General features: G+C 39.9%; 1 protein-coding gene across 9 annotated transcripts; it reads right to left on the bottom strand.

Moving 5' to 3' along the window:
* Window positions 1–1,932: 1,932 nt before the first annotated feature.
* On the bottom strand, window positions 1,933–24,217 carry REEP2 (receptor accessory protein 2). Of its 9 annotated transcripts, none has more exons than XR_007778768.1 (9): window positions 21,595–23,640; window positions 19,667–19,743; window positions 18,433–18,501; window positions 18,110–18,230; window positions 17,430–17,543; window positions 16,936–17,083; window positions 16,500–16,657; window positions 6,061–14,667; window positions 1,933–5,200 (listed from the first exon to the last, which is right to left on the bottom strand). XR_007778768.1 is itself a non-coding variant. In XM_018915627.3 (9 exons), exons 1-9 carry the CDS (start codon window positions 24,121–24,123, stop codon window positions 14,593–14,595), a joined length of 867 nt encoding a protein of 288 aa, XP_018771172.1. In that variant the 5' UTR covers window positions 24,124–24,217; the 3' UTR covers window positions 1,933–14,592. The 9 variants fall into 9 exon arrangements, 7 of the variants coding, with proteins under 7 accessions (XP_018771172.1, XP_030084966.1, XP_009089831.1 ...); XR_007778769.1 differs by having other exon boundaries at window positions 6,061–6,164; window positions 16,515–16,657; window positions 21,595–23,639; XM_018915627.3 differs by lacking the exon at window positions 21,595–23,640 and adding exons at window positions 23,656–23,728; window positions 24,092–24,217 and having other exon boundaries at window positions 1,933–14,667.
* Window positions 24,218–24,523: the final 306 nt, after the last annotated feature.

Genomic DNA, 24,523 nt, shown 5'->3' with positions numbered 1-24,523 from the left:
AGATGGAAAAATCTAATCTTCTTTTCCTTTCAACTACCTTCATTTTTATCAATTTGTATAAAATAGAACAACAGACCTGCTTTAAGAGTTGCAGACAGAGCAGTGCAACTAGCTTGAGCTGCACCTACGTTATAGCAATAAAGACTCTTTTGCAACATTGCACTGTTTTGGTGAGGCTTGCTGGGAACTTCAGGGAAGTACTGGAGAGGCCGTGGATGACCTACAACTTGTGCACTGAGCTAGGAAACTGCCTGTTGTTACGAATTTTCCAAACTCCTCTTCTGTGTTCAACCTTCTTTCTCTGAATACAACGTTAGGTATGTAGGAATTACATTAAAGGTGCTATAATTTTACTATTGAGATCAAAGATCTGTTTAGGTCATCTAGCCAGACATTTGGGGTTTTTTCTAGGTAGTATGATTTGAAGGTCCAAAGCATTTGCTACTATTGACCAGTATTTGAAATGTCTTTCCAAAATGGCAGTATTTTAATAAATTTGTAACACTTCCCTTAATGTTCCTAGTGAAAGCACAGAAATGTAATAAGACACTGCCACTGGAGCAGCCACAATTTTATTTGAAAATTTGACAGTTTTGGCTCTGATAAACATGCGCAATACACTGGGTCTCCTTGAAAGTCCGTCGTTATCAAGTATATTGTCTCACAATACATTTCAGTGACAAGAAATGTATTGACAGGACATAGAGTGCAAAATGCTATAGGGTCAGGGAACAAGAAGAGAGAATGGTTTCAAAGTTAAAAATTACCTGAGACAAATCCTTGGTTTTGTTTTGCTTGCTTTATTAGTAGAGGCTGGTACAAACTATTTTATACTTAACCTTAGCATACCTTTCAATGTTTAATTTTTTACTGGTTTTTTGATTCAAACTAATCCATTGCGATATTGTGCCAATAAAAGAATCACTGTGCCTTTATGACATATGTTTCCACACAGTGGAATTACAGTTTTGTCTGTTACTTTTTGTTAACTGCTGCTTTCATGATGGGCTTACTTCTAGGTTTCTCCAGCTTGTACTTTAAATTATGCAAATCACTTGTATTTCTTGTACACAGTTTTCTAGGTAAGGGGATGGTATTTTTTGTCTCTAAGTATTCCTCAAATGTCAATCTGTCTTGAAATTTTTAATTTGCAAATGCAGAATACAGAGCAGGGGGGACAGGGGGGCAAATCCTCCTTAGGAAGCAAGCTTTAGGGAAACTAAGCTTGTAGTTGCTGTGAGTGTCAGTGCTGCTGCTGGCTCAGTATCCATGGAAACTTGCCTTCCCATCCTGCTGCAGGAATGAATTGAAGATCCCAATCCACTTGCTCAGGGAATCACCGTGATATTAACTCACATCCCGCTATAAAGCTCACTTTAGTATCTCAGATTCTCTTTTCATCAGAACAAAAGGTTCAATTAGCTTTCACCAATTAAAAAAAAAAAAAAAAAAACCTCAACCAAAAAAAGGCCATCTAAATCTTTACTGCCTCAAAACCAGGGCAGAGAACATAGAGCTACCATCTAGAGCTACATCTTGGAGATCTACATCTTTCAAATGGAACTTGCCAAAAACGTCAACAATGGGAGAGGGCACCAGAATGTGCCCTCAGTCAGAAATGTTCTATGCAAATCTCATGTCCAACATCATATAGTTAACTCTATTTTTCATCTACGCCAGTAGCTGCATTATCTTGTGGGAAAAATTCACTGTCCATACTTCAGTTTCAGAACATAACTTTGTCTTCCACAGTATGTTCTTAGGATATACTGTGCAAAGCTTCAAAGACAATAAGCCAAAAGGGACTTTTTCTATGGAATATTGTTTCCAGACTTCTCTTTGAAGACTTTTCAATAATTACAAACATAAGCATGTCAAGTTCTTGCAACGTCTGCTTCTGGATCAAACATCTCTGATTTTCTACCTTTGAACTTTCTTTCCTCTACTTTCCTGTTGAATTCCCTAGTTGATGCCACTATTCCCATTTTTTTTTCCTGATCCCCAAATCATCTTATCTGCTCTGGTATCTCTTCTGTTATGACACTGTTTTTCTCCATTTTCATCTTTCTGATACTTTGTATTTAGCACCTGGTCCTTCTGTAACCATGACAACTACATCACGGTATCAGCAAACAATCTCACTATTATCTGAGGAACCCAATCTCATTAAATGCCAGCTTGAACTGATGTTTAGTGTCCTTTACCCAGGGGACAGGTTTTGTTCAGAGTTTTCTGTATTTTATATGTGAGCCAGGAAAGGCCAATTTCTTCCATTAATCAGTATCTTTGACACAACTGTCATCCATCTTTTGTTTCCATTCTTGACACACTGACCCTCTCACAAGTGTGGCCTACTGAAGAAATGGTACCACAGGAAAGATGGCAAGGACGTTATCATAGACTGAGCACAGTCTTTGGATTAGATCAAAGCAGTTATGTTGTGTTGCTCTGTTACATCTCCAACACTGACAGTTTATAAACAATTGGTCTCAAACTGTTAATTCCAGGTGCTGCAAAAACTGCATATACTTGTTACAGAACAGTTTTGGATTTGTGGACATAGCTAAACACCACTGCTTTCTCTGAATGGCAAATGCAGGCAGGGGAATAGCGAAAGTAGTATTTTGAACTGACTTGGTAGTAACTCAGGACATATTAGATAAATAGTTAGGAGGATGAAGAAATACCACAGACCAGTGGAAGACTGCTGAAGTACAAGGACACCAGCATTCTTAAAGGAAATAATTTCCCCTTCTAGCTGGACTTACAAATTACATGTTGTGTTGTATTGTTACTCACCACCAGGACTGAGAAATCCATCTGTGGTTAATCACAATAACAATTCTATGAAATGCTGCATTATGTAGAGTACAAATATGCAGCAATGCATCTGCAGAGTACTACATGCACACAGGACCAGGTCTGTCGCTCAGACCAGATAATGTTGCTTCTAGAATTTTTGCATTTTCCAGGTGAATAGAGAAGGGAGGAAAGAGCAGTAGTTGTTGTTGTCTTGGATTTTTTTTATGCTTTACCGTAGTATTTTCAGTTACGATGTATGCAATGAAACAAATCAAATACTTGAATTGAAATCTAATAAACATGTTAATTTTAGACATGTTGCAACCACAAATCCTACAAGCTAGCTATTATGGTGTTATAGACTCGAGTCTTGGAGACAAACCTTCAGCTCTTGCAGTGAAAACAGGTCAATTCACTTTTACTTATTCCCAGACTAAGGAAGCCCGAGGAAATGATTTATACAGCATACAAGAATTTGACAACAGCTCCTTCTTGTACTTGTTAAATAAGAGGAAACACAATGTGCCTATATTGAACTCACTCTGTTAACGTACCCATTTGCCCTTCCTTTTATTTCTAGACATTCAACTTCAGTGGTATGTGAACGGAAGTTTTTTTTGCATTGCATCCAATAAACATTAAATCCTTTGACAAAAAAAAGTCACAGACATAATAACTACCTAATCTCCCACCCTACCTCTTCAGTAAGTTATCGTTCCTGAACATATATTTTTTTCCTTTTATTTCTCAAGGTTGATCTGTGACAAAAATTTCACACTAAAGCACAAGTCTTGCTTCAAAGAAAATTTGAAGGCAAAATTTACTTCCAAGAAAGATAAACCAAGGCTTAAGTATACAGTAAGCTAAAATTCACAATCTTCCAATAGGAAAAGTCTCACAGTAGTTAAAATAGTCATAGACTTACAGGATTTTCTTCATCTTGATTGTAAAAGCTGAGGAAAGGAGTGTGATTGTAATAACACACAAACACATCACTAGAGGCAAGGTTCTCCTCCCACTTCATAACTGAAATAGCGCAAATCTGGACTGTGTATCCTTATTTTGATTTTGGATTTGCTGAAACCGTTTTATTATTGAATGCTAAGAATTTTTATTGGAAGCTGAGCAGGAACTTTAAAATCAGCATGACTAAAAACTCATTGCTGCTTCCTCATTAATATGCCAGAAGGACTGTCTGACATTTCTATGGTATGTCTGTGCTCTTGGGACTGATGATTCAGTGCAGAGCTGTTTGGAATTTCTACAGAAGTTCAGCCCTCCTCCTTTCTCAAAGGAAGTGGCTTAATTTTACCAATCTGTCAAGTAAAGCTAAAAATAATGAGTTTGTGTGCAATTACAAGGGGAAGGATGGAAATTTCACTGCACAGTGTATTAGGTAACTCATTAGAAAGCAGAAACTGCATTTTCAAAAGCAGTGTGAAATATATCTCCCATGTTTGGTTTTTTTTTTTTTTTTTCCTGCAGTTAGAAAAACAAACTATGCTAAAATTTTAAGGTGCATAGTAATACACAAACTAAAGGAGGATGTAATTAAGATTTCTGTGAGGTCAATTTGATGAAAAGTGTTCCTTGGCTTGTCAGAGTTTTATGAAAGATAAGGAAAAAAGTGATTAGGTCTAGCAACTCACAAATTCAGTGGTCATTTCCACGGGAGCCTGCTAGCCCAGGAGAAGAAGAAGCTTAGCCTCAACAGCTGCCAATGATTATAATAAACAGGGCAACTCAAAGTCCAAACCCAGTGCAGCTGCTCCTGTAATCATTCTGCACAGGTCAAGTGCTGTTGGAGCAAGCTGGCTGAAACTGAAGAAAATCTGCTTCCTTCACAAGGACATGCAGAGTTGGAAGGATGGCAGTAGGGGTTGAACTAGATGATCTTTAAGGGTCCTTCTAACTCAATCCAATCTATGATTCTTTGATTCATTGCACTAGCAGGAAAAACTAACAGCAAGGGGGTAAAAAGAGAAAGGCTCCACCTACACAAGCGTCTGGGGAGAAAAAAAACCTCTAAGCTGAATTTCAAAGCCAAAAAGGATTTCAACTCAATCCAAAACAGAGACTCAGTCCATTACTACTGCTATGAAGTTCCAGCTAGAGACCACAGTTCATCAACTTCAGACTTATGTTACCAAAACACCAAATATAAAGATGCCACTAGAACCCTGCTAGCTGACTTCCTCTCTTATCCCAGCCACTACAACCGCTAGCTCGCAACTACCCACTTTACCTGATAGCAGGGTCTGTGGAAGAACAACTGCTACTGGTAGCTACAGAAAATTCTTCTCCAGGCCCATTTTTACCTTGTAATTTCACATACCCTCTGCCTGTTGTCGGTACCACAGGTTTTCCAGTAAGTAAGCTGAGTTCTTGTTACCCGGCTCTGCAAGACAATTTTTATTTCCTGATCACTATAATGTTTCATGCCTAGGTATAGTAGCTATGTAGTACTGATTAAACATATGTGCTTCTGCACATAGACCGAGAAAAAGATATCCACGAATCTCTAACTTTGCACATATGAATGCTTTCCAACCTCTGTCCTCCCCAAAATTTATTTGTAATTACAATTCAGGTAGGTCTCCGAGATGCTTAACAGCAACAGCATTCTGCAAGAACAAAAAGGCCACCTAGCAAATACACTTGTGATATGTATCCAAGTCCTCAGTTAACAGCTGGGAAGCGGACACAGGCTGAGAGTGAGGAACATTTATATTTCTGTATAATGCCAGGACAAATCAGATTCCCAAAATTTGCCTTATTTTTGCATAGCAGAAATAGCAGGACTTTGTGTTCATTTTCATATATTTATTCATTCAATAATGGAGAGGGGAAAAGGCAGAAGACTGAACACATAAGACATGAAGATAAACTAAAATTATTTAGGAGCACAATTTGAAAAGATAACAAAACAGCATTTTTAAAAATAATATCCAGAGGCATCAATAGCAAGAAACTGGGGCATGAGGGGGAAGAAAGGTATGTAAACTCCCTAACAAAGAACAAAAAGCCATACCTTCAACTAACAAATCTATAAGCCTATTCTGATGACACATATAGATTTAAATTCAAACTATCTGAGACATTTATCTGTCAAAATAAACTGGAAATAAAAAGTCAATAAATAACCTCCAGAACCTTTCTCCCCCACCCACATCAATAACTAAACCTTACCACAGCAACTTTTTCTTTAGAGGTGCCATCACAGACTTGTGATCAGTTGTTCCTGGGAGTACCACTTACCAGAGAGACCCACATGAGACAGAAGCAAGAAGTAGTGTTCAAAATTTAGTCCTTAGATGATGCTTTTTTGGTCTCATCAGCAATCTTCAGCAAGTTGATACAGCCTAAATAGACATAGTAAAATGAGCTTTTCCAAATACTCTCTAACCCCAACAGAAGGGCTGTCTTTCCATGTGTATGACCCTGATAAGTCAGAAGTGAACTTAGCCAGGAAAGCTGCTTCTAGTGGAAATGTCAAAATAACTTAGAAGAGAAACAATGACTAATTGCCACCCTGTGGAATGAGAGTACATCTGCATTGATTAAACTTTTTGTATTATACTCTGGATAGAAATGGAAGATAAGCAATGGGCCCTTTAAAATAGACACTTCAAAAAAGAGACTGTTAAAAGATACCTAAGAAGAGTCTGGGTATTAAAGAAAGCACAACACAAGACTTAGGTTTTGTACATGTAAGTCATTAAACTGCAGCAAGTGACCAAACTTATTGACTGCAAAAATTAGTGACAGAATTCCAACAACTCCTCCTCTTAGGAAAACTCCATTAACCCAGCCATTTAACACCACTGCGCTTCAGCACATGGGTAAAAAGGTGACAGTGTCATAATGAGGCGTTTTCCAATGTGTGCTTAATTCCAAACTACCCTCTGATCATCAAATAAACTGAGCAGTATCAGAGATAGGAGACTGCACTATTTTCAGTTTGCGTTGGCCTTTTCTCTGCTTTCCCTTTTTGGGGGTAAAAGCCTTCCTGCGCTACAATGGTTCCAGGTCACAACAGCTGGCTTTTACAAAAATTAAACTATTAAGTGCTGCTTAATTCTATTTAATTCAATTTATTCATCGCCTTAAAATAAGCAAGCGATAGCAGCAATGTTATCATTTCCATTCAGTTGCCAGATTCCCCAAAAGAACCTAGGAAAAAGTAAAAGCTTGGAAAAAAAATATGTGCTTTAGTTTTGGCTAAACTTACATCAGCATACTTCCTATAAAACCAACATTGAGTGTTGACAGTAGAGAGCCTTTATGTTAGCTCTGTACAGGCAGAGATAAATACACTACATACAACACTTAGCCACAAAAGCCCATACCTACCTCCCTCAAAAAATAATAAGTTAATTTCTCATAACTCTTTAAATCATTGCTAAATGTTTTGTAGAATGCCCTACATGCTCTTGGGATGGGCCATGTCAGGGAAACCCACAACTTGTACTTGAAATTTAGCACCTGCCCAAAAGCACTGTGTTGGTTTACCTAAGGCTGATCATATGACGGGGAAATAGAAACATATTGAATATATTTTATACTTCTTGTTTTTTCCCCACCGAAATCTGACATTGAAGAATGCCCAGGACTATTCTATATTCTGTTTCTCTTTCCTACAGAAAATTCCTAGTATGTCCTGGATCCTCCTTCAGTCTGCAAGTCTCCATCTATGCTGTTGCAAATAAAAGAATTTCTCAACATTGGAAAGAATCTCATACCGTTACATTATGTTCTAACATCAGCTTTTCCATGTAAGAATGTCAAAATCCCATGGACCCATATTATCCTGTATGATTAACAAATATGAAAAGTCAAGGTCATTTTGTGAAACACAAGCACCATTAATTGACTTAAAAAAAAAAAACCAACCAAAAAACAAACCAACCAAATCTGTGTCTGTTCTTCAGAATGTTAACTCTCTGTTGCCATGGTCACAAATTACCATAGTAACATTAGATACATCTATATTTTTAGATTAAAATTGCTTCTCTTTTCAGAGAAAACAGACACAACTGAAAGAAAATATTCATCCTCACCAGGAAATACTACTAACATTCAGAGTATAAAGTAGAGCAACACACAGCAATTGGTTAATTGCAAAAGGTGGCAGGGGGAAAGAGGGCTGCAGGGAGGAGGGGAATCACAAACATTGCCATTTTCAGAGCTGCTTCCTACAGCTAAAAAGTGGTTTGAATATACAATAAAAATCAAAAAGTGAGGACAGTAATTCTGTAATGCTATTGGCTCAGCAAGCCTCACAGGATAGTGGCTCAATTAGAATGCCCAGAATAGCCTTTTCAGTCAGAGGTTAATAGCAGTATTATTTCATATTTTTCCATTAGAGCCCCAGTTTGTTTTCCTCTTCACCCCCAAGGAGGACCTTCACTCATACTTAGGAAATATTGCTGTTCAACTGACATAACTGAACTAACTGTTATGAGACGTGTCTCTGCTCTCTCATGTTCAGTGGTTTTATGTTATGCTATACCCTCTAGTGGACAAAAAGTAATTCACAACCCTTCTAGTGCCATACTGCCTTTAGATCAGCACTGTGCTAATGGGGACTTGGATGGTAAAATGCTGAGTCAAACCCAAGCATCTCTAATTTGAGATTCATTTCAGAAATAATCTAAGAGAGGAGTCAGAAATTATGAGTTTATTAATGCAGTGTTTTTCCAAATAAGGCAGCAACACAAACACAGAAAGTTTATATTCTATACTAGGTTTGACAATCAGGAAATTTTCTCTTCATTTTATAATTTTAGTCAAATTTTTTGACTTCTTTTTGATAACTTACTAAGCATTACTTGTGATAAAAACTTAGTTCCTTGGTATGTAAAACTTCATATGCTTGCCATCCAGACTAACTTTCCTCCCAAACCTGCTAAAAAGACCATGACTGAATGCCCTACCTTTCTAAGTCAGTATAGCAATGAATTCCCACTGCTGCCAGAAATGCTTTAGTGTTTTACATAGTCTCAGACAGTTATATATTACAAAAGACCTGAGCTTTTGCTCCTTTAGTGTTACTTATTTTTGCATTATTCCCATAAATGTTATTTCTAACATTATCTGGTTAAACGCTGACATAATGCTCTTGTCCAAAGGGTCTGCAGTAAGCACATTTCAGCCAGAATCCACTGCAAAAAAGGGGAAATTTGTCAAACTATGCTATTTGCAATAGATGCTTACATTCCACCTGGGAATCTAGCCTTAGGCCTTGTTGTACCAGTAACATGTATCAATCTAGGTCATAGGTTTAAATAACAAAAAAAGGCTAAATTACAGCGCTAGTACAGTATATTTCAAGTCTCCACAGTCAGTAAAATGGAAGTCAGCCCTTGCTTACTAAGAGTAAACATAAAAAACATAACCAGTTCACAGAAGAATAGGAGCTCTGAAAGAGAGCAAGAAAGTAAGAGATAGCTTGCAAGGGGCTTTAGGCAAAGATTTTAGGCATATGAATAGCAATGACCTAAATTTACCTGCAAAGTTGCAAAAAACCCAAAGACCCACCAATTTGCCACTGTTTCTTTTCTCTTCGTATTATTTTAATTCCTGTTATCATCAGAAATAGGGCACTGGAAATTCTGACATTGAATTGTGGGATTCTAAAGATAACTGTGTGTATGACCATAGCTAAGTCCAGCATTTGGTTCACCCAAAAATGCAGGCTTTGGCAGGGGACAGAGGGTAGAATTTCCCAGGCAAACACATCCTCTGAATCTTCCTACTAGTGTTTCTCCAGTGTAACACATCTACAAAAGCGACAAGAGATACTTGATACTTATCTGGTCCTCCCTGCAGATCAGTTGCCTGCTGCGGTAAAACTTTATTGCTCTGAAGGGATGAAAGTTTGAAGAATCTAAATGTATGTAGCTCAAGCCCAGTTTGAAAGGGATGGGGAGGCGGGGGGAAGCAAAGGGGAAAGGAGGGAGGGAGACAGACAGAGACTGACTCCAAGCGAGAAATCAGGCTCAAAAAAGAAATCAAGCTCTCATCTGTAGAATGCATGGTTTTAAGTGTTGCTTGAGGCTCAGAAAGTTAGCGGTATTTACTGGACAACTCTGTAACATACACAGCTCATTTTCTACTCTAATGCTATCTATCTATCTATCTATCTATCTCACAGGAAAGGTTCTTAGCCGCTATGCAATTATTGTCTCCTTTTACTGTTAAAACCAACTGTTTTCACAATTTACTCTGCATACCTCAAGATCTTTTTTGAGGCCTCTAGGCTTCTTAACAATAGCTATAAAGAACAAAAGAATGAGTTATGTTTATAGTGTCTTACAACAGAGCCAAATTCCAGATGAAAAGTGACCAGGAAACATTTCTCCTCAGTAACACTAAAACACATTCCCATACAGCATATGCATTTCTGCACATATTATCAGCTCTTAAACATTAAACTCAGCAGATTCCAGACCAGAAACAGCACACAAGAACTGGAAGTGGGTGGCTCTGACTGAGTTGCGAGGTTGAACCAGATGACCCCCAGAGGCCCCTTCCAACTCTGATACCTCTATAGTTCTACAAGCTCATGTAACTTTGCAGTGCTTTCCTGGTTTTTCACATCTCTGACTTTGCAAGACAACTCACAAAGCAGCACCACATGATGCTTCAGCCAGACACCACATTACAAATTCCTAGTGGCTTAAGCAAGAAAAGCTGTACTACAGACCAGTTACATAGAGATGTCATTCAGCATCTGCACAGCAAGCAGTAATGTGGACAACACAGTGTCCCCATTAGAATACAACTTTTTCCCCCAGATTTCTCTCTTAGGGAGCAATCCACACTTTCCAGCACTATATGCAACTTAGGAAGACAGAAAGGAAACAACTTAATTCAACAGCTGCTCTCAAACACACAATGACACTTCACAGTTAACTTGTGAGCCTCCTTAATACAATGCTCTGTGTAGATCAGAGAACCAGCACAGTTCTCCATAGATATCTTACTTTTCTCCTAAGGCACTAAATTTCCTGCTGATTACGATGGCACAGAATAAATAACTATTTCTGGAAAGCTGTGGTTCTCTTGCTTTCCAAGGAAGTATACTGTGAGGGAGTCATACTTCCAAGAGCGATGTATAAAAAAAAGCCCAGCACTGCAAAAGCACAATGAATGGAAATCAATTCACTAAAATGAGGGAGGGTGAAACTTCCCCAGAAAAAGCTTCGCAATTTTAAGAACACCAGCACCCGTCTCTATATATACACTCTACCTACCAAGGAAATAATTCTAGTCTAAAGGAAATCAGTCCCAGAAATGTAAAGCTGGAGAATCACAAACTCAATTTTTAAAAAGTAGGTAACAATGATGTTTAGGTAAAGTGTAAAGGTTTAAAACCTGGCAGTTGTCTCCCCTGTATTTTCATATTTCTTACCCACCATAGAGGATTACTGCCAAACAAGAAAACATTTTCCCTTTTATGCAACAAATCATTAAGTTTCTCACCCAGGAAACCACATTTCAGTATTTTCTTTTCCAACAGCAGAACACTGACTCGTACTACTACAAAGCATGAAAGTAAAACATTTCTTTTCAAAAAGCAGTCATGGCTTCAACTTTGTGTGTCATGGTACAAGTATTTTAGGATAACCTTTAGGCACACAACGTTTGACACACACATACCACCCTCTTCAGCCCCCACCTTCAAGTATCATTTTCTGTTACTGCATTTCTCTCTATGGCCAGACAGATTAGGAAAAGGCTCTAAACGTTTACCAAACACAACAGGGTTCTACTGCTAGGTGAAGATTTAACCATTTGCTTAATTGCATGATGAAGTCCACAGATGATACTGAAGAGAAACTACATTCCAGCATTTCCTGCTGAAAACACTGAACAGCAGCTGATAAAATGCTTTTATCAAAACAGCACATTCAGCGTTCTCATTAACAAGAGAATTTCTATGCAAGACAGTGCATCCAATGCAGAACTATATCTAGAAACTCACTAAGAGGTCACATGGGTGGCGGTAGATCTGCAGTGGCTTTGATCAAGCAAAGCACAATCTAGCAGTCACATGTGTACTAGAAGAAGAAAACAGTATCCATGCTAAAGACATTGGTCTTGCTCTGGGTAAGTTCTGCTGCTTGACATCATCAGCTTCATATCACACACCAGATAGTCCCTGACTGTACTGTAGACTCCCTCTTACAACCAAAAGCCAATTCCCCTGTATAAAGAAAACTCAAGAGTAAAACTGACCTGTATTTACCCACAAGCTAACCACATCAAGCATCAATGCTAAGTAAAAGCTGCTTAGCACAGGCCCCAGCTCAGGAAGAGAAAGATAAATCCAAATACCAGAACTGAATCTTCAGAAATTCGTCCTGTGCTTCAAAGCAGAAAAGCCATTACAAATAAATGAATTCTAGAAAAGATTCTGGAAAGTTGCTCTGTGGAAACCCAGTAATCAAAGACTATCACAGTGCATGCACAAGGAAAGGGCAAGAAGAACAGCCCAAGGGGAGACTTGGCTTCCAAATCAAGTCCCCCACAATGATTTACATAAATAATTTGCTATGCACAATTTTGGAAACAAAAAAATCAAGAAACGTGGTCATAGACATACTTGATATACAGAGAACAATGGTTCTCTCTTGCTCAGTACAGTAAAGTCTAGGATAGCAATTCCTCACAACTGGATCTTCCACATAACCATGAAAGATTTTTATGTGTTGTCTGGAGAGAGGAATTTCCTTTGGAAACAGCAAGTATTCCTGCTTCAGGACATGCATTTGCATGTGCTAGTAAGACATGAATATGAAGTTTGCTAATAAACTAAAAAAGAACAAAACAATTGGGATTTTTTTATGAAATGCAGAACCAAATCAAGGATTTTCTACCGGATTCTGGATAAGGCCTTGTGGATAATTTAGGACAAATATTTCTGACAAGACGCAAGTTTCTAACATGACCATAAAGTTTAAATTTTTTAAAGCTACAAAAAATAGTAAACCAAACTTAACTGGCTTCCTGAAATAACTGGTGAATTCAACAGCAAACAATTTGCCACCAAGATAATGGAAAACAAAACAAAAATTCAGTCCTAATCTTTAACCTTACAAACTTTTGAAAGGCTATTCCCTAGGACATAAATACTTGTGGAGCATTAGCTGCAGAAGTACTTCTATACCTTGTCAACAGCAAAATACTGGGCTCTGTGAAGAATTCATTGTAATTTCAAAAATGTGACAGCAAGTCACATTTGCATCCCAAAAGTATGGGATACAACCACTTGCATGTAGGAGCCAGGTTCCTTTGATAACTAATTTCAGTGAAAATTCAGACCATCAAGTATTCATTCAGACATCCATGTCTATAATGGTGCACCTTCTTTATAGATCTTGATAACAAGAACCCTACTCTTAAATTTTCATAGGCTCAGCTGGCATGTGTACAGGGGTTCTCCCCTTAACAATGTTCAAGAGTCTAGTATGGCTAGTCATTATGCAAATTTTCTCTCCAGCACTACAATTTCCCTCCCACAATACATATTCTACATTCCTTGTAGTTTTCTGTCCCAAGCGTTAAGTATTGCTCGAGACTCAGGATACTGATAAGCATGGCACATGTCAGACAGAAAATCTGTGCAAGGGCTGCAGCAGGATATAGCAAGAGGACAGATTAATCGGTATTCTCCAGTATTGTGCCCTAGTTCCCGCTTTTTATCCCCCATAAACAAAATCCAGAAGTTAGAGGAGCTCAACTGTTAATAAATCAACTGTTTCAGTTCTTATGTCCTGAGGATTGACTCTCCTAAAGCTGAGAGGTGAGGGCTTCTGAAATTCTCAAGTATGTCTGCAGACTATTTTGAGACAGATTTTCCCCAGACATCTGCTAGAATAAAAGAATTCGTCTGAAGTAACAAGCAACACAATGGCAAAGCCAGTATGCTTGCCATGGAACTGCATGAGACTTGCGTCATTCTGATGCTCTGAGAGGAGTCAAAGTGAGCATTAGAACCTGAAATAAAATTCAAGCAGTTTCAAAAAGAGTCAAAAGCTTAGATGCCAAACTTTCCTTCTCAACAGTAACTCCTACCTACTCCACCATAAAATGTGCATGTAATAGCACATTTCCTTTATCACCTTTTCCAATCATCTCCCTTCCAGAAAAAATTATCACCTTCCAGAAAAAATAAAAAGAAACCCAATCTCTTCATCTTCCAGTATGAGTAGTAGGAATCTAGCATATACCTCCCATGAGCCAGTCCTTTATGTTCAAAAGCACTCAGCATACATCACTTCAGTCACTTTCTCAAAGGTGATGGACATACCAGGTATGGTCCATTATTAAGGAATATGACTCATGGTGGGCACTTTTTGACAACACACAGCTGCAGGAGAATACCCAGAGCAAGGTAATTCATTTTAGAGAGCCACCCACCCTATGGAACTCCAGTGTCTAGTATATTTCCAGCTTCTGTGCAATGGATGTCTCTAACCCTAGTCAGTTTTCCCAGCAAAGATTCTCAACTAGAGTTATACAGTGGGAATTCCAAAGCATCTGGCTATGTACAGACATATCAGCATTCCCTCCAACAGAGAGATGAAAAGGAGAAAATTCCTGAGGATTTGTATCCTCTACTCTGCTTTCTGAATCCCAGCCTCCCCCTTGCCTTGGAATGAGCTCTGTAAAGCAGTATCGGTTATGTACAAGAATCTCAGCTCCCTTCCTTTGGAGAGTTTCCCCATAAAAGCGAAAGGCAAATCCCAGGACAGAGACAGGTGCTGAGGGGGGCAGGTCGCCTTAGGATGACTCGCCAGAAGCAAGAGAGCCGGCAGCTTTCTTCTTAGGGCGGGCTTTTACACTTCTCACTGGAAGCTGAGGAGAAATAAAAAGGGGCATCTTAGGCTAGTTTATTTTAAGATCTAAATGTGTAACAGAAAGATGCAAGAATGCAGAGTGAAAAATAGGACAAAACAACTACAACATGACCCTATTAATGTCATCTGTTGTCTCCAATGTCTATTTAACCGTTTTTTTTTTTTTTTTTTCCCCAACAAACAAATCGCTCAACAGGAAAAGGCATTCTAAAACAAGGTATGTACAGTAGTAAAATCAAAGCCGGCAGTCCAAACAAAAGGTTAAACACAGATATTTCTGACTGGTAACATTCACGTAACATTTCACTGCTCTAACTTTTCTGCTTCTTAACTTCCAGTGCAGTTCTCTGAAAGCTGTAGAAACATCCTGAACTAATCTGCACACTTTACTTCTGTGTCTTTCATTCTAGATATGGGTAAGAAGAGCATATTTATTCATCTGTGATGCATTCAGCCCTGGCTGGCAATCTCAGAGAGCTCAGTCAAAGACCTCCTACAAGTCCTGCATCTGACTCAAAGACCCAACAATATGAGCATAAATACCAATACACCTGCAAAGGGCTTTATCAGTACTTCCGTATTCACAACAAATAGCATGGAAGAGTTCTTTCTGTCTTTTCATAATTTCACTTTGAAAAGTCCTCACTAGGAAGCTTCCACTCCTAATGGACTTCCGAGCCTCTTGTTTCCCTGCTCCTGTCTAATACAGAAGACAGGAAAGAAAAGGGGTCAATTCAGAAATAAGCCATATAGAGATCCTAGGTTAAATTAAAATGCATCTTTGGACAGAGATGTCTGTTCTTGGAGAAAATCAAAAGCCACCTGGACCTGGTCCTGGGAACTGGCTCTACACGAGCAGTGGGTTTGAACCAGGTGAACTCAGAAAACCCATCCAACCTCAACTATTCTGTGATTCTATTACAAGGAGCTCTTAAGCTCATGCAAAGGTTTCCTGTACACTGTAAAATCAGGTTAACAGTACAACTTAAAATCATGCCCGAAGCAATTCCTTTCCTTCAAACTATTTAATATTTAGCCCGAATAGCTCAACAATATGAGTCAGTTATATAGCATTCTTTATCCTAGAAAAAAGTAATAACATTAGAAGCCCAAGCTGAATCAAGCAAATAGGACTCCAACTTCAAAAAAAGAGAGAAGCACTTTATCATGTACAAATCAAACCATAAGAAACACTCAAGCAAGTGTCAAGAGCTGGAAAGCAGCACCTCAAAAAGCATGTTCTACAAAACACACCTGAAAACACCTGGAAAAAAGACTGCTAAGCTCAAGTGATTCTTGGACACAACTGCATTTACTTTCATGTATGGTTTATTTTAATAATAAGAAATCAGGCATCTCATGTCCCATCTGAATGGGGTAGGTGGGGATTGGTGTAATTTCCCATACCTAATGTGTAAAAGTCAAGGGAGGCCTAAGAGGGCACACAACTTCTGCACTCAGATTAAGAGAAAGTGGCTGTCCCAGGGATAAATGCCACTATTATGTATTTAGACTGTAGCAGACAGGAGAGAGGATATTGTCAACAAAACACTTTAAAAATACCAAATGCTCCACCCTTCAATACAAAATCCAAATGAAAGAAAAGCTGGGTTCTGACTTATGACAGAGGCTTACAGGCATGATAAAAATGCAAAAGCTAGAGACAAGTATAGCAAGTAGACTACAAGTCCTCTGATGTAGGACTCAACTAGAAAAGACCAACAAAATTTATATATACAGCTTCTAAATGCTGAGACTATAGTGCTACAGCCTTCCGACCAAGCTCACAAATCAATGTCAGTGCTGGAAATTATCTATACACCAACTCACTTCAGCTTTCATCACCTTTTTAGGAGTTTTGAGACTCTGGGTGCGTTTAGGAAGTTTGTCTCCTGCATCTTCATCTGATGGGTCGGTTCTAGTATCTGACGGGGTTCCATTAGACCGATGTGCCACACTGCTCTCCTCTCCTGAGGAGTAACAGGAAGCTAAGGAACAAGAGCAAAAGCTTTAGCAAATACTTTTAAAGAATCTCATGAAGTTTAAAATGGCCCATCCTCAAGGAATACATGACAGAGACCATTTTGAATAATGCTTACGGGATAAGTATCGGATAAGTAGAGAAATGAGAAGGCTCTAGGGAGGACAATGCAACTTCTCCCAGATAATTTACAATCTTGTACTCCTTTCGGAGACCTAAGGCTCAGGGAAGCCCTCCTGGCTCACAACCCCAGTCTCATACAATGGCCCAGCAGGTGCTCTGTACCTGAGTCTTCAATAGTTTCCAGAAGACTCGCACCGGAGGCGTGCAGCTGTGGATCACGGCTTTGCATATGCACAGTATCTTCATCTCGGATCAGAGTCAGATCCTGCATGCTGAAACTTCGAAGCTTCTCAGACAAAACTCCCTGGCCCTAAGAGGACATAAAATTGGGGTGAAAGGCACCTCACCAAGATCATCTCACACGGAATTATTAATTCAGAAGAGGAGCAAAGGTACCCTATTCCCCACTAGGGTACTCTGAAACACAGAGAAGGGAAAACAACAAGTAAGAGATTAAAGCAAAATCCACTCCATTCCCCCTCTACTTTTTCTAAGTCAAAGGATGGGATTATCTGCAGGGCGAACCGGAAGGAAGGAAAAGTAGGTTGCTGCCAAACAAGTACTAGTATCCCTAACAGACCCACAGCACCTAACTGCTGGTACACAAAAAAACCCTGCTGGAGCATTCATGAATATTACAGAAGGCACTGCATTACCTTGGCAGCTGCAGTAACTGCTGCATTGGCAGCAAGGTTTAACCCTCTCTTGCCAACTCGCATCATCGTTTCGTAGCTCTTGTCACAAGCCTGAGTAATGTATTCATCAATTTCCTAGGAATGCAACATGGAACATGGAAGTAAGTTGCTCATTACAAACATGATCAAAGTTTCCCCATCATTACCCTTAAAAACATAAAGCTCATCTGGACACTCTTTTTTCAGACTACTAGCATCAGGTGTCATTGATCACATAACTTGAGTTTCTCTGCTAATTACAGAAAACATGTAAATGCAGCTTTAAAATACAGTATGCTATTTCCAAATTATAACTACTGAAACAAAGCAGTTGCTTATACTAACAATGTGAAAAAACAGACTGGCTACAGAACATGCTCCTCTGATTGTGATTCAAGAGGCTTAACTACTGACAGTGACTGTAAGGGCTCATGACACTGGGTTAGCCAAACATGCTTTCTAAGCATTAGGCAAACTATTGGCTACACTGCAATCTTCAGTAAGCTGCAGTATGACATCATTGTCAGACACAGAATCATTCTACATTCACTAAGGTCAGCACAAGCAAGATTCACTGATTTCAGTTTTTATTGTGGCATAACTGAATTAGAAGTCAATCAGGTCCCAGACAGGTCAGTCATCTTCCAACAACAAGCAAGTACCTTCTCCTTATTGGAGAGCGTTGGGTGCACAAACTTCCTGTAGAGGACACTGGAGCCCTTGGTGTAAGGGGAGAGCAGCCAAATCACAAATGCAATTTTCAGCTCGAAATAAAAGGGAAACCTGAGAGAAAGAGAGGAAAAAAAAAAGAAGAAGAGAGAGAAAGATGGAGAACTGGAATCAAGATCATCACAGAGACAGATGGAGATGACTAGTAAAGAGCAGCACAGGCAGAAAGAGTGTAGGCAAGGTAAAGGCTCAGAAACAAGAGAATCAATTATTCAGGTCAGAACAGCAGAACCCTTTTTAGAATCCTAGAACATACCTTCTTCGAGTATCATTTAGTCTTTCATCCATAGCCATGAAAACTCCATAAACAGGGCATCTCTCAGCCCTGCAAACACACCAAATTACAATCTGATAGCTACTCTCATCGATTCTGTCAGAGAGCATCCACCGGATGTTAACATCACATTAGTTTTCCTTCTCAATTTCCAAAATTTTCAACTATGTACCTTAGTAATGTCACATTGCTGCTACAGCTGATGGCTGTTTCTGAAACTTCCAACGGTACTCCTCAGATAAGACTCAAAAGCAGGGCCAGTGTAAATGGAAAAGAGCAGACAGAAGGTATGTCTGTCCTCTCCAACCCTTATCCAATAAAGTTTGAGAAGATACAATAGCAGAGATTGAAACAAGCGAATGCAAATTCTCTACCGACTCAATTAATAGAAAAAAACTTCTGTTTTCAGAAGTCCTTTATGTGAATAAGCTGAAGTTCTTACACTTTTTTGACCTTTGTCTGCTTTCCAGATTTTATGCAGATAGAAACAAAGCTGCTGAGCACTTTTGTAAGGCATGTATAGTACTTCATGATTCTTAAGAAGATGAAACTCTTGACTAACTTTGTTTCAGAGATGTATGCAAAGCTCAAACACTGAAGCAATGAGGCAACTGAAGATACCCTGCTTCAAAGGTTCAGCTGAAGCCCTGTAACAATGAATTGTCATTTTTGGAGGCCTCCATACTACCAAGCATGACACATAGCACTGAATGGAGTAAGAATCTGCTTTCTTCTATTCCAGTCTGTCCCACCCTTCCTAAGGAAAGCGAAGTTCATCATGCAAACCACTCACAGCACCAACATGTGTGTGATCTCTTGTTCCACATAAAAGGCTGTCAAAGCAAAATAGGTCCCTCGCTTCTACCATTTTTAAGGTGTCTTTTAGACTATCATTTTTCAAACTGTACCAGTTCACATTAACAGCTTCTCAAAAGTATTTCAAGTTATGAATGAAGATGGTTTTACAGATACTGTGCATTTACCCTAACTTTGTAAGCAAAGGAGTTGAAACAGCTAAGATGGCAGCTGCTACCCACAGTATCTTAAAACCTGCTAACTCTTCACAGGGACTGAAAACTCCTAAAGGAGACAAGAGTTTATTTTCTTAGCATCCTAACACTTCTCACTTCTTAAAAAAAGGCAAAAAACCAAAATAAAGACACAGCAATAACAAAAAAAAACCAAAAACCCCACAAGGTGCCACTAAGGAACTCACCAAGAAAGCACAATGTCTGTGAGAGTTTCTGCAGTGGTGAAAAAGGCAAACACAATCCAGTACATCATCCACTTCACCTGCAAAAGAGCAGTCACTCAATGGACATACATCAGAATCCAGAAAAAAAAGTAAAATGTCTTCTCAGTATAAATGACTCATCTCCACACATTAAGACGGATTCAAAAAGAAGGCATATATAATCTGTAATGGACACATACTAAACGGTACATTTTGGTCTGAGAAAACATGTAGGATTACTGTGCTCTAAATAAACACATACAGATATATTGATGAATGCATGCCCTGGAGCAACATTATGGTGCAACAGCAATAAGGTCCCAAATGACCTATCCAAAAGGATTTATCCGTTCACTTTAAGAAGTTACATTCTTCCATATATCATGAATACCATAAAAAAATATAAACACGCACATATGTAAAAGCTTAAGTTTCAGCTGCAGCCCCATATTTTCCTGATGTAAAGTTTTTCCTTAGGAAAAAACAAGAACAACAAACCAAGAAACATATTATTTTGCGCTAACTCACTAGTAAGCATTCTTTGCCTTAATCATTACTCACAGAAATCACACAAGAAATTAATTTTTCTTTTTAAATAAAGGCTCACTGAGAGGTAAAAAAGCAAAGAACATGCCACATCAACCTAATCTTCTTATTTAAGGTTTAGAGTAGATGCATGTACTATTCCGACATATTTGGACACCTTTTCTCTATCTCTCTACTTCCTAACACCCTTATCTGGGGCAGTATTTCTTTCTAAGCACAAAAAAATTCCCCCATAACACACACAGATGCACACTGCTGTTTTGGTAACTCGTTTCTCAGCTACAAACCAAGAACTCATTCAGCTGACTCCTCAAGAGGAGTCAGCTGAATTATACAGGAAATTGCTAGTTTTCTATCTTGTTGAGAATTAAAAAAGAGCATAAGTAGCAGATAAATGAAGAGGACACCTCAATTAAAAGCAATTTAACACCCTTAGTGTCATCAAGAATAGGAAAAAAAGACTAAACTGAATCAGGGAAATGCCACATACTAAATCCATACATTAATCAATCTATTAAAAATACATGAACAATTATGTTCATAAAATAATGACATGATGACAATCCTTGCTACAGAAAATACTGTAAAAGCAGGTATTTCCCCAACCTTGCATGTGCTGGAAAATTTGGTGATTTATTCTTGAAAGACCCTCCAGTCTCTCATAAAAGAAAATTAATCTGCCTCCAGCTGTTCTAACACAGTGAATGAGTGGTTAATAATCCACATTATTTCCACTTTACTGCAAACTCTCTTTTACAACAGAAAATAGCAAAAACTTGTATTGTATGGCTCTCTCCTGCCATTTTTTTTTTTTTTTTGTATCATCAGTTTGGACAAGACCAGGTGTCGTTCAGCTGATCTAAAGCAACTTTTTGAAAAGAAAGATTAAGTCATCGGTGCAGCAATGTGAATCAGCTCTTGTATGAAGAAATGTGTGAATAATGATAAATCTAAGTTTGCAAAAAGGGATCCAAAAGGGTCAGAGATTTCAGAAAGCCTATACACCAGTAAATCTTACTTGAGCATTAGGCAAAATGAAGGCAGTAGTAATAAAAACAATTAGCAAATACCTACATATATGTAACAAAACAAAGATTAAGGGTTTTTTCAGGAAAAAGAAATTCACAAGTACAGCAGAACTCTTAGGTTTCCATAAGACTGTGCTAGCTATAGTGCCTTCCTTACAGGGCAAGGGTATATGAAGTTTCTAAATTAGCTTCTAACAGGTCGCTACAAACACTTAAAGAAACAAAATCATCAGGGATAAAAATGAAGGGACTATTGAGGATTAACAACTGGTTAAAAAAAAAAAAAGAAACAAAGGATAAAAGTAAATGGCCACTTTTCACAATGAGGAAAGTTACCAGTGGAATCCCACAGGAATCAGTGCTGAGATCTGTGCTGCTCATCTTCATGAAACATCTGGAAAAGGCTGTGAATAGTGAGATGACAAACTGTGCAGAAGACACTTTTCTACCCAAGAGATTAGATAGGAGTTGATTAAAGAATTCAAAAAAGGATCCTGATTGATTTCCAGCTGACATTTGTCTCTAAATGGGATTAAATACAAAGCAATGAATTGACAGTGTCTCCTTTTTCTTAGTGAAAACTATTGCATTTACATATATCAGCAGACGTCACTCAAAAGGGGTCACTGTAGGAGCCTTAGTGTAAGCTTTGCGCTTATTTTTCACTCCGCTAACAGAATGCTCAGAGTATGAACTGAGAACAGAAAACATTGGTTTTTTACTGTTTAAATAAACTTCATGTTCACATCTTCGATACTTGACACAGGTCTCTTGCCTCCGTCTCCTTCTGGCACCCTTCACCCTATGCTCTAAAGCCAAATAAAAAAAAGAAGTATAGCTCCTAAACAAACTAGAAGGATCCTGCTTCTAGTTTTAGAAGTCCCTGCAGATGACCAGAAATTAAAAGAGCAGAAAGCAGATGAGAAGAAGCCCTATTTTTTTTTTCTTATGACAGATGACAAACACCTTCCAAAACTGTGAGTTGAATGAGACTGCATTTTTTTTCCAATTTACTAAAAGGAGTCAGGAGTCATTTGCTGCTCACCCTGATGACCAGCTTCAGGCACACATATAGTCTCCCCAGCTTGCACCAAGAACCTAAACAAATTCAGCAAATGCAAAAGCAAAACTGGAACGTAGACTTGACCAACGCTTAAGACAACATGTAAAAAGAAAGAAATTGCTTTCAGGACAATCTGAGCTACTAGAAGTAGTTTGCCACAACTGATCAAGGATTTATGCTAAATTTTTATCATGGTGGTAGAGAACAGTAAATTTGCACTGTACTTTGTTGTCACTGACCAACCGTTTGTGGTAACTTTGCCTGTGCCAAGTCAAGCTTCAATACACCACTTAAGCACAGATACACCTCTAAGACCTTTCTCCACCACCAAACCCTAACCAATGCTGGTTCTTAAGCACTATGAGCAAGCAGCAGTACATAAAAGAGCTAGATTTGAAAATGGGCAGAACAGCATTCAAGTTTTCTGCTGACTTTCAACAGGAAGAACGTTTTGAACAGATATTGCCCCTTCTGCTATGTTTTCTTCCGTCTTTCCACTTGTGTTGAAAACAAAGAAGTGTTTCAAATGTAACTGAATTAGACAGATGGCAGTCCAACATCTAACTGCTTCTTTCTGATGCAGTCCCCTCAAGGAAAAATAATTCATATGCAAGTTTTAGCAGTGCAAATAAATTTTCTTGAACCACTCTGCTGCAGCAATCCAGACTAATTACTTCAGGAAACCTATACAATTTAATCACTAAACAAAACCCAAAAATTAGTGCCATACTTTTCCACATCATAGGTCTTGTCTCAAGTGATCTACTTAGAACATCACTTGTATAAGAAGGCAAAACACTACCACAAGAAAAATATCTGGGGTTGTAAACACGGTAATTGCAGCAAGGGTATAGACAGAGAGAGGGAAACAGTTCCAGAAGGGAAGGAGAATGAAGTTTTAACCAACAAAAAACACTGATCACAAGCAAAGTTGATAGGAAGCCACAAACCAAGCAGGATTATTCAACCCTTTGGAAGAAAACAAAAGCAGTACTGAAAAAGCAGTAAATGATACAAAGCAAGAATAAAGTTACAAGAAAGAACTTGTCCTGGACTTTTATATGCTTCCAGATATGTTACCCCCACTTCCCTTCCTCACTCAGCATCGCCTGAGAAAATACAGCCCACATTTACGGGTTGAAACCTCCCATATCAGTAAGCACCCATCCTTGGCAGCTTTTCCAGAGACGACTGGAGCTGCTGCTCGGGCGGCCTGGCTGACCCGAGCCCCTGCGGAGCCGGAGTGCCATCGTCCCGGGGACAGGCCGGGGGCTTTCGAGGCGGCCGCGAAGGACGAGGCGGGCGCTGCGTCGGCACGGTGATCCCGTACTCACATATTCCTTTACGTTTTTCGTCTTCACGGCCTTGTAGGAGGAGTACGCGGGGTAAAGAGTGCCGAAGATCAGCCTACGAGAAGAACAGACCCCTGAGCGCCTCGCGACGCCCTGCACCGTTCCCGGCCGCAGTGGCGGGCGGTCCCCCTGGGATGCCGGTGCCGGCGTGATGCCGGTCTCCGGGCGGGGCTCAGCCGCCCTCACCGCGGCACCGCCCGTGGGCCGCAGCAGCCCGTGCGAACCCGCCCGTCTACGGCCGCAGCCAGCCGCGAAGGTGTTCGCCCCCCAGCCGCCCCTTCCCGCGTATGGGGGCCCGCGGGGCAACACTGACGCCACCGCCAGAGCCCCGCTCTGGGCCGCGGCCCCCGAGAGACCACCGAGGAAGGGCCCCGCGCAGCGGCCCACACCTCCCCGCGCCCCGGCCGCACGCACTCACACCACGAGGCGGGAGATTATCCAGGAGACCATGGCGGCACCGGGCGCGGCTCAGGGCTGAGCAGCGGCGCGAGGCGGCTCTTAAAGGACAGGTTCCTGCAGCAAGCGCAGCTCCGCCCCGTGTGCTCGCATGGGAGGAGCCGACGCGGCGGAGGGAGAGACCGCAAGGCCCTCAGCATTCAGCCGCGCTGCGGAACCGCGCGAGTCGCGCTGCCCGCCTCCCGCTGGGGGAAAGCGCCGCGTTCGCTCCCACCAGGCCGGGAGGCGCGGCGGGAACCCGGGAACGGAGCCACGCCAGCGGAACGGCGGCAGCGAGATAGACGAGTGCCGTTGTTGGAACGATGGCAGAGAAGCAACATGCGCAGGGTAAGGAAAATTACAGGAGAGTGCTGAATTGAGATCACGGGCACTTGGGAGGACGGAGTAAGACAAA

Source organism: Serinus canaria, chromosome 13 (assembly GCF_022539315.1).
Source record: "Serinus canaria isolate serCan28SL12 chromosome 13, serCan2020, whole genome shotgun sequence".
Lineage (NCBI taxonomy): Eukaryota > Metazoa > Chordata > Aves > Passeriformes > Fringillidae > Serinus > Serinus canaria.
The sequence above is the reverse complement of the archived record's forward strand: the minus strand, read 5'-3'. Positions and strand labels throughout refer to the sequence as shown.